An 11,164-nucleotide genomic window follows, 5' to 3' on the forward strand; every position below is an offset into this window, starting at 1 on the left:
ACGGTCCCAAGATGGTAACACTGTTGATAGAAGCGGCGTGTGGACCCTGTTCACAGCGGGGATGGTATTGCCTCTAAATAGTGAAGATCCCGTGGTGGATATATAAACCACAGTCAATTTTTCAGACTGGGGGCAGTTTGGATTCCCGTCTCTTATACGGGACTTGAAGTGACTCGTACCTTGTTTGTGCTGCCGCTACAGCTTTATCATTGGGCTGATTGTCCCTGGGATATGGGCGCTGTTGGTATTGTCGGCATGTGAACCGCTGTTGCGGCGAGATCGATAAGGCCGCTGTATAAGGCCGTATGGTGAGAGTCCCGTGGTGGATGATATAAGCTGGAGGGGGATTAGCTTCCTGACTCCCGTGCAGGGCTTGAGATGGATTGATCGGTAATATTCAAACAGGGCCGGTATATGGAGTAACCACCTGGACTGGTTTGTGCTGTTGTAGGCACTGAAAGTAGCTAGTGGGGGAGGTGAGGGAGGGTAAAAAAGTGATTTAAATGTATTAAAAAGTTGCTTGGGGTTGGTGGCATGAGAAGAGATGAGAGACTGGAAATATGTTTGGCAGTGTCCAGAGCCTGATGATAGGAGTGGTAGGTGGTCTTATATCTGAGGATTCTGAGATTTACGCCACTGACGTTCTACTTTACGTGACAGTTTTTGTAGGTGTCTTGTTGATTTAGAGTGCCATGGTTGGCATCTAAGCCTATGTAGAGTGTGATGGGTAGCTGGAGCCACTTCATCAAGAGTGTGATGGGTAGCTGGAGCCTCTCTAGGGTCTTGTGCAGGTGGGATACAACAGTGTCAGGTGTGGTAAATGTAGAGATTGGTGAGAGCAGTTGTTGCAGAGAAGTGGAAAGTTGTTGAAAATGTATATTGTTAGTATTTCTGCGGGTTAGAGGAGGCTTGCTAGGTTTTAGTGTCATAGAAGTTAGAGTAATAGAAGAGATTGTGAAGGTGATCAGGTTGTGATCAGAGAGAGGGAAAGGAGTGTTAATGAATTCAGAAACTGAGCAGAGCCTGGTGAATACAAGATCAAAGCAGTGGCCCTTCTGGTGTGTAGCGATGTCAGACCATTGGGTGAGGCCAAGAGAGGAGGTTAGAGAGAAGAGTTTGGAGGCATGAACAGATTGTGGACTGTCAAGAGCTATATTGAAATCGCCCATAATGATGGTGGAGATGTCAGAGGATAAGATGCGTAGAAGCCAGGCAGAAAAATCTTCTAGAAATTGTTGTTCGAGTTGCCCTGGAGGGCGATAGATAGTTGCAAAATGCAGAGAAAAGAGGTGAAAATCCTGATAGAGTGAACTTCAAATGATGTGAATGCGAGTGATGGAACCAGAGGTAGAACAGTGTATGTGAAAAATTGGAACAGTAAGATTCAAACCCCACCACCTTTACTATTACCAGGCCAGGGGGTGTGTGTGTGAAGTGGAAACCACCGTGTGACAGTGCTGCAGGGGAGGCTGTGTCTGATTGTGTGAGCCAGTTTTCTGTTATAGTCAGCAGATTAAAGTTGTGAGAGATAAAGAGGTCATGGATGGATGGCAATTTGTTACAAATAGAGCGTGCGTTCCATAAGCCACATTTTAGTGACTTGGAGGGGGATGGAAGACACGTGATATTTATGAGGTTAGATGGATTTCTATGTTGTTTTGAGATAGCTGAGTTTGAGAGGGACAGGTGGTTGGGGCCTGGATTTGGTGATATGGCACCAGCTAATAAAAGCAGAAGAGTGAGATAAATATTGGTGGATGTTTGCGAGTGTTTATTCTGGTGGCCAATTGTGGTTGTCAAAGTACTTGCAGAGAAGTAAGTATAAAGCTCATGAATGGTTATAAGAGGGGAGTGGAGAATAGAAGCTGTAATGTGCACAGAGGGGTGAGTTTTAGGGTGAGTGTAGAATGTGTTACATTTGGTGAGAATTCCATGAATTGAAATAAGAAACAGTAGTTTGATGAACATGCTGTGGTCGTTTGTGAGATAAAAGTTCTTTAAGTAAATTACCTTTCCTTGATGGTGCTCAATGTTTGTTCAACTGTTTATTTAACTGTTCGGATAACACACTTCTTAATTCCACACTTATTAAATTCCACGCAAGCTACCCCCAGAAAGCTGACCCCTTGACATTACACAGTGACACCAGGGGATGTGTCTGGGTGATGACTGGAGAGATGACTGCTGGGAATGGGGCATTATACAGTAACACCAGGGACGTGTCTGGGTGAGGACTGGAGAGGTGACTGCTGGGAATGGGGCATTATACAGTAACACCAGGGAACATGTCTGGGTGATGACAGGAGAGGTGACTGCTGGGAATGGGGCATTATACAGTAACACCAGGGGATGTTCTGGGTGATGACTGGAGATGTGACTGCCGGAAATGGGGCATTATACAGTAACACCAGGGTACGTGTCTGGGTGATGACTGGAGAGGTGACTGCTGGGAATGGAGCATTAGACAGTAACATCAGGGGATGTGTCTGGGTGATGATTGGAGAGGTGACTGCTGGGAATGGGGCATTATACAGTAACACCAGGGAACATGTCTGGGTGATGACAGGAGAGGTGACTGCTGGGAATGGGGCATTATACAGTAACACCAGGGGATGTGTCTGGGTGATGACTGGAGAGGTGATTGCTGGGAATGGGACATTATACAGTAACACCAGGGGACGTGTCTGGGTGATGACTGGAGAGGTGATTGCTGGGAATGGGACATTATACAGTAACACCGGGGGACGTGTCTGTGTGATGACTGGAGAGGTGGCTGCTGGGAATGGGACATTATACAGTAACACCAGGGGACGTGTCTGGGTGATGACTGGAGAGGTGACTGCTGGGAATGGGACATTATACAGTAACACCAAAGGATGTGTCTGGGTGATGACTGGAGAGGTGACTGCTGGGAATGGGACATTATACAGTAACACCAGGGGATGTGTCTGGGTGATGACTGGAGATGTGACTGCTGGGAATGGGGCATTATACAGTAACACCAGGGGATGTGTCTAGGTAATGACTGGAGAGGTGACTGCTGGGAATGGGGCATTATACAGTAACACCAGGGAATGTGTCTGGGTGATGACTGGAGATGTGACTGCTGGGAATGGGACATTATACAGTAACACCAGGGGATGTGTCTGGGTGATGACTGGAGATGTGACTGCTGGGAATGGGACATTATACAGTAACACCAGGGGATGTGTCTGGGTGATGACTGGAGAGGTGACTGCTGGGAATGGGACATTATACAGTAACACCAGGGGACGTGTCTGGGTGATGACTGGAGAGGTGACTGCTGGGAATGGGACATTACACAGTAACACCAGGGGACGTGTCTGGGTGATGACTGGAGAGGTGACTGCTGGGAATGGGGTATTATACAGTAACACCAGGGGATGTGTCTGGGTGATGACTTGAGAGGTGACTGCTGGGAATGGGACATTATACAGTAACACCAGGGGATGTGTCTGGGTGAGGACTGGAGAGGTGACTGCTGGGAATGGGGCATTATACAGTAACACCAGGGAACATGTCTGGGTGATGACAGGAGAGGTGACTGCTGGGAATGGGGCATTATACAGTAACACCAGGGGATGTTCTGGGTGATGACTGGAGATGTGACTGCCGGAAATGGGGCATTATACAGAAACACCAGGGTACGTGTCTGGGTGATGACTGGAGAGGTGACTGCTGGGAATGGAGCATTAGACAGTAACATCAGGGGATGTGTCTGGGTGATGATTGGAGAGGTGACTGCTGGGAATGGGGCATTATACAGTAACACCAGGGAACATGTCTGGGTGATGACAGGAGAGGTGACTGCTGGGAATGGGGCATTATACAGTAACACCAGGGGATGTGTCTGGGTGATGACTGGAGAGGTGATTGCTGGGAATGGGACATTATACAGTAACACCAGGGGACGTGTCTGGGTGATGACTGGAGAGGTGATTGCTGGGAATGGGACATTATACAGTAACACCGGGGGACGTGTCTGTGTGATGACTGGAGAGGTGGCTGCTGGGAATGGGACATTATACAGTAACACCAGGGGACGTGTCTGGGTGATGACTGGAGAGGTGACTGCTGGGAATGGGACATTATACAGTAACACCAAAGGATGTGTCTGGGTGATGACTATAGAGGTGACAGCTGGGAATGGGACATTATACAGTAACACCAGGGGATGTGTCTGGGTGATGACTGGAGATGTGACTGCTGGGAATGGGGCATTATACAGTAACACCAGGGGATGTGTCTAGGTAATGACTGGAGAGGTGACTGCTGGGAATGGGGCATTATACAGTAACACTAGGGGATGTGTCTGGGTGATGACTGGAGATGTGACTGCTGGGAATGGGACATTATACAGTAACACCAGTGGATGTGTCTGGGTGATGACTGGAGAGGTGACTGCTGGGAATGGGACATTATACAGTAACACCAGGGGACGTGTCTGGGTGATGACTGGAGAGGTGACTGCTGGGAATGGGACATTACACAGTAACACCAGGGGACGTGTCTGGGTGATGACTGGAGAGGTGACTGCTGGGAATGGGGTATTATACAGTAACACCAGGGGATGTGTCTGGGTGATGACTGGAGAGATGACTGCTGGGAATGGGACATTATACAGTAACACCAGGGGATGTGTCTGGGTGAAGACTGGAGAGGTGACTGCTGGGAATGGGGCATTATACAGTAACACCAGGGGATGTGTCTGGGTGATGACTGGAGAGGTGACTGCCGGGAATGGAGCATTATACAATAACACCAGGGACGTGTCTGGGTGAGGACTGGAGAGGTGACTTCTGGGAATGGGACATTATACAGTAACACCAGGGGATGTGTCTGGGTGATGACTGGAGAGGTGACTGCTGGGAATGGGACATTATACAGAAACACCAGGGAACGTGTCTGGGTGATGACTGGAGATGTGACTGCCGGGAATGGGGCATTATACAGTAACACCAGGGGACGTGTCTGGGTGATGACTGGAGAGGTGACTGCTGGGAATGGGACATTATACAGTAACACCGGGGGATGTGTCTGGGTAATGACTGGAAAGGTGACTGCTGGGAATGGGGCATTATACAGTAACACCAGGGGATGTGTCTGGGTGATGACTGGAGAGGTGACTGCTGGGAATGGGACATTATACAGTAACACCGGGGGATGTGTCTGGGCGATGACTGGAGAGGTAACTGCTGGGAATGGGACATTATACAGTAACACCAGGGAATGTGTCTGGGTGGGTGATAACTGGAGAGGTGACTGCTGGGAATGGGACATTATACAGTAACACCAGGGGACGTGTCTGGGCGATGACTGGAGAGGTGACTGCTGGGAATGGGACATTATACAGTAACATCGGGGGATGTGTCTGGGTAATGACTGGAAAGGTGACTGCTGGGAATGGGGCATTATACAGTAACACCAGGGGACGTGTCTGGGTGATGACTGGAGAGGAGACTGCTGGGAATGGGACATTATACAGTAACACCAGGGGATGTGTCTGGGTGATGACTGGAGAGGTGACTGCTGGGAATGGGGCATTATACAGTAACACCAGGGGATGTGTCTGGGTGATGACTGTATCACTGTGTGTGTCAGGTTCCTATAAGGTGTCAGGATGTCACTGTCTATGTCTCCATGCAGGAGGGGGAGTATATAGAGGAACACAGGGGTCTGTACAAGGACGTGATGATGGAGAATCACCGGCCCCTCACATCACTGGGTAAGAGGAGACTGTCATGTATTGTACAGGGGAGAGCAGGTATGGGGCCCCCTATAAACACACACCTGATAATCACATCACTATGTGTCTCCTACAGATGGGCCCAGTAACAGAGATACCACAGAGAGATGTCCCCGTCCTCTGTATTCCCAGGATTGTACAGAGGAGAATCACAGAATCCCACAGGAGGATCAGGTAGGTGGGATTTAGGGTCTCCCCAATATACCAAAGTGACTGTCACTATATGATCTGTAGAGAAGCTGTGTGTATTATACACTGATATTATACTGTTTCACCCTTAGTTTAAGCTAACACTATGCAAATGCCATTGTATTATTTTCTCATACGTCCTAGAGGATGCTGGGGTCACATCAAGAACCTTGGGGTATAGATGGGATCCACAGGAAACATGGGCACTTTAAGACTTTCAAAGGTGTGTGAACTGGCTCCTCCCTCTATGCCCCTCCTCCAGACTCCAGTTTAGAATCTGTGCCCAGGCAGACTGGATGCACACTGAGGAGCTCTACTGAGTTTCTCTGAAAATACTTTATGTTAGGTTTTTTATTTTCAGGGAGCACTGCTGGCAGCAGTCTCCCTGCTTCGTGGGACTGAGGAGAGAGAAGTCAGATCTACTTCTGTGAGTTTAAAGGCTCTGCTTCTTTGGCTACAGGACATCATTAGCTCCTGAGAGTCTGATCGCTAGGTACGCCTAGATGCTCGTTCCCAGAGCCCGCCGTCACCCCCCTTGCAGAGTCAGAAGACAGGCGAGTAGAAGAAGATCAGAAGACTTCAGTGACGGCTTTGAGGTAGCGCACAGCGGCCGCGCTGCGCGCCATGCTCCCACACTCAGGGGCACTGCAAGCTGCAGGGTGCGGGGAAGGGGGGGGCAGCAATTTAACCACAAAATAACTGACTGGCAGGAGCGGACATAGTGCCAGGGCACTGTCCGGACCCCCGCCAGTATAAAAAGTTTAAAAAAGAGCGGGTCTGAAGCGCGCCATTATGGGGGCGGGGCTTAGCCCTCACAGCACACAGCCCAGCGCCATTTTCTCTACACAGGCTGCAGAGACGTTGGTCCTTCCTCACACTGCTGTACAAGTAACAGGGTGCAAAACGGGGAGGGGGGGGGGGGGGGGCACAGTGATTTTGATGCATTGTATGTAATTTATAAAAGCGCTGCAGGCCTGTGACATTTTCTGTAGTATTTTCAGACCGGGTTTGGGCGCTGGTGTGTGAGTTGGCAATATCTCCCTCTGTGTCTCTCTGACAGGCTTTACTGTGGGTCTGTCCCCTATATGCCCGGTGTGTCTGTGGGTGGCGGGTGCACGTGTGTCGGTATGTCTGAGGCGGAGTGCTCTTCCCAGGAGGAGACTATGTTAGGGACACAAACGGCTGTGGGAGTGACCCTATCGGCGCCGCCGACACCTGATTGGGTGAATGTTTTGAGTGCTTTAAATGATAAATAAAAGATTGGATAAATCTGAGTCCCAGAACCAGTCTTGGAAGAAATCCGTAGAGGATGTGTTGTTTCAAGTCCAGACCCCCTCGGGGTCACAAAAACGTTCATTTGCCCAGCTGGCAGACAGGGATACCGACACGGACACTGACTCAAGTGTCGACTATAGTGATGCCAGATTAGATCCAAAACTGGTAAAGAGCATTCAGTACATGGTTGTGGCTATAAAAGACTTATTACATATCACTGAGGACCCTACAGTTCCTGATACTAGGGTCACACGCTTTGTGAAAAGGTTTGGGAAAGTCCTGACAACAAGTTTCAGATTCCCAAAAGGATTGTAGTGGCGTATCCGTTTCCCTCTGGGGATAGGGAAAAATGGGAGTCACCCCCCATTGTGGACAGAGCTCTGTCAAGAGCATTGTGGATTCATCAATGGAATGCTGATGCTGACTCTAAGAAAGCTATGGAGTCTCTACCGTATAAAGGTGGTGTATTGTTTGATGATGGCTGAGTTGGTATCTACGGCTACCGCGGGTAAGTCATCATTTTAAACTTATGTGCCTGCACCACAAAAGAAAGCACACCACTATCAGATGCAGTCCTTTCAGCCCAATAAATACAGAAAGGGCCTAGGGCCTTCCTTCCTTGCTACTAGAGGAAAGGGAAAAGGTAAACGATCACCGGCCGTGACCGGTTCCCAGGAGCAGAAGTCCTCCCCGGCTTTTGCCAAGTCCCCGCATGACGCTGGGGCTCCTCTGCGAGATTCTGCACCGGTGGGGGCACGTCTCAAGCTCTTCAGTCAGTTCTGGGCTCGTTCGGCCCTGGACCCATGGGTTTTAGAAATAGTGTCCCAAGGGTGCAAACTGGAGTATGAAGACGTACCCCCTCACTGATTTTTCAAATCAGCCTTACCTGCTTCTGTTCCAGACAGGGAGGTGGTATGCGCCGCAATACAAAAATTGTGTCACACTCAAGTCATTGTCAGGGTTCCCCCGTCACAACAGGGAGAAGGTTTTTATTCGAGCCTGTTCATGGTCCCGAAGCCAGACGACTCAGTCAGACCAATCCTGAACTCGGTTGCTGGGAAAGATGGTGGCTGCCTACGAGGCCATTCAGTTTGGCAGATTCCATGCCAGAGTGTTTCATTGTGACCTGTTGGACAAGTGGTCCGGGTCCCATCTGCACATGCACCGATGGATAAACCTGTCTTCCAAGACCAGAATCTAACTCCTGTGGTGGCTGCACAGCTCTCACCTCCTAGAGGGACGCATATTCGGGATCCAGGACTGGATCTTAGTGACCACGGATGTGAGTCTCCGAGGCTGGGGAGAAGTCACGCAGGGGAAAAGCTTCCAGGGAAGATGGTCAAACTGGAAATGTGTCTACACATAAACGTTCTGGAGTTAAGGGCCATTCACAGCGGCCTTCTGCAAGCGGAACATTTTGCAATCGGCCCGTCTTGATTCAGTCGGACAACATAACAGCAGTAGCGTATTTAAACCGCCAGGGCGGAATAAAGAGCAGAGCGGCAATGACAGAGGCCACAAAGGTGCTCCGTTGGCCGGAAAGTTATACAAGCGCTCTGTCAGCGATCTTCATTCCAGGAGTGGACAACTGGGAAGCAGACTTCCTCATCCATCCAGGAGAGTGGGGTCTTCATCAGGAGGTCTTTGCAGAAGTGACAAGTCTTTGGGGAATTCCTCAAATAGACATGATGGCGTCTCGCCTCAACAAGAAACTTCAGGATATTGTTCCAGGTCGGATGACCCTCAAGCAATAGCAGTGGACGCCCTAGTGACACTGTGGGTGTTTCAGTCGGTGTACGTGTTTCCTCCGCTTCCACTCATTCCAAAAGTGATAAAGATCATAAGAAGAACAAAGGTGTAACGACACAGCCGGCGCGTCGTGTCGCACAGTTGTAAAATACCCGCGGTTACTTTCCTAGCCCTGGTCCTCCCCATGGACTCCACTAATTGCCGATATGTTATTAGTTATATGCTAGGCAATATTGTATTGTAGTTATTATATTGTACAGTTATATTTATCTGTTATAATAGGAACATGTATTTTATTTGGTTATACTGTGTGCAATGTGCGTAATTATTAACAGGAATAAGTCTATGCCAGAGTGTTATTTAACATGGTAAACACTTCATTGTAATGTAAGTCCCCTAGCTGTACAATCAGATGTGATTAGGAGGAGTAGGTTCAGTAGTAACCAGGTTATGTATGGGGCTGCAGGTAATATGATCCTATACACCCCATTGTGTAATGTAAGTCCCCTAGCTGTACAATCAGATGTGATTAGGAGGAGCAGGTAAGTAGTAACCAGGTTATGTATGGAGCTGCAGGTAATATGATCCTATACACCCCATTGTGTAATGTAACTCCCCTAGCTGTACAATCAGATGTGATTAGGAGGAGCAGGTAAGTAGTAACCAGGTTATGTATGGAGCTGCAGGTAATATGATCCTATACACCCCATTGTGTAATGTAAGTCCCCTAGCTGTACACTCAGATGTGATTAGGAGGAGCAGGTAAGTAGTAACCAGGTTATGTATGGGGCTGCAGGTAATATGATCCTATACACCCCATTGTGTAATGTAAGTCCCCTAGCTGTACAGTCAGATGTGATTAGGAGGAGCAGGTAAGTAGTAACCAGGTTATGTATGGGGCTGCAGGTAATATGATCCTATATACCCCATTGTGTAATGTAAGTCCCCTAGCTGTACAATCAGATGTGATTAGGAGGAGTAGGTTCAGTAGTAAACAATTTATGTATGGAGCTGCAGGTAATATGATCCTATACACCCCATTGTGTAATGTAAGTCCCCTAGCTGTACAGTCAGATGTGATTAGGAGGAGCAGGTAAGTAGTAAACAGGTTATGTATGGAGCTGCAGGTAATCTGATCCTATACACCCCATTGTGTACAGGAGCCCAGATACCTCGTCTCCTCTGACCTCCTGACTGACCAGCTTGTGTGATGAATAGACAGGGGAGGGTATAACAAGAGTGAGCTCTTCTGGTGAGGGAGAGAGATCTGGACAGAAGGTCAGAGAGTGAATGTACCTCTGAAGTACAGGCGCTGACGAGGCATTGCGGTGCCGTAGGTGGTGAGAATCCGTGACGCAGGACGCTGTGTGAGCTGGTATCCTAGACCAGGGGACACAGAACCACGGCCAGTGTGTAACAGCAGGAGATCGCAGGGATCTGTAATTCTAAACTACTGTGGGGACTTAGTAAGTAAGATACCATCCTGGCTTACAATTGTTAATGTTATTGGGTACTGTGTGTTTATATTTACAATAAAGGGCATTTGCCACTTTACTAAACTGTTTACCTGAGTGATCAGAGAATCTGTATCCTCATAAAAGGTTCAAGCGATCCTCATTGTTTCAGACAGGCCAAGAAGGGCTTTGTATCCAGATCTTCAGGAATTACTCATAGGAGATCCCTGGCCTCTTTCTCTGAGGGAGGATCTGTTACAGCAGGGGCCGTGCGTGTTCCAAGACTTACCGCAACTTCGTTTGACGGCCTAGAGGTTGAACGCCGGATCCTAGCCCGAAAGGGTATTCCCGAGGAAGTGATCCTCACTCTTATTCAGGCCAGGAAGGGAGTAATGTCTAAACATTACCACCGTATTTGGAGAAAATACGTGTCTTGGTGTGAATCCAAGAAGGCTCCTATGGAAGATTTTCAGTTAGGACGTTTTCTCCATTTTCTACAAGCCGATGTGGTTTCGGGCCTAAAGTTGGGCTCAATTAAAGTTCAAATTTCAGCTTTTTCAGTTTTCTGCCAAAAACAATTGGCCTCCCTTCCAGAAGTTCAGACCTTCGTGAAAGGCGCGTTGCACATCCAACCTCCATTTGTGCCCCCTGTAGCACCATGGGATCTTAACGTGGTGTTGCAATTCCTTCAATCTCATTTGTTTGAACCTTTACAGAAGGTAGAGTTGAA

At 48.5% G+C, this 11,164-nt stretch overlaps 1 protein-coding gene across 1 annotated transcript in view; it reads left to right on the forward strand.

The window, feature by feature from the left end:
- Nucleotides 1–5,686: 5,686 nt before the first annotated feature.
- Nucleotides 5,687–11,164, forward strand: part of LOC134984453 (zinc finger protein 23-like) — a 39,524-nt gene continuing 34,046 nt past the window's right edge. The window contains exons 1-2 of the mRNA XM_063950030.1: nucleotides 5,687–5,746; nucleotides 5,844–5,941. Of these exons, the coding sequence (XP_063806100.1) occupies nucleotides 5,713–5,746; nucleotides 5,844–5,941 (132 nt within the window). The 5' untranslated portion in view covers nucleotides 5,687–5,712. The remainder of the gene's footprint in view (nucleotides 5,747–5,843; nucleotides 5,942–11,164) is intronic.

The sequence above is a fragment of the Pseudophryne corroboree genome, assembly GCF_028390025.1.
Source record: "Pseudophryne corroboree isolate aPseCor3 chromosome 3 unlocalized genomic scaffold, aPseCor3.hap2 SUPER_3_unloc_56, whole genome shotgun sequence".
In the NCBI taxonomy this organism is placed as follows: Eukaryota; Metazoa; Chordata; class Amphibia; order Anura; family Myobatrachidae; genus Pseudophryne; species Pseudophryne corroboree.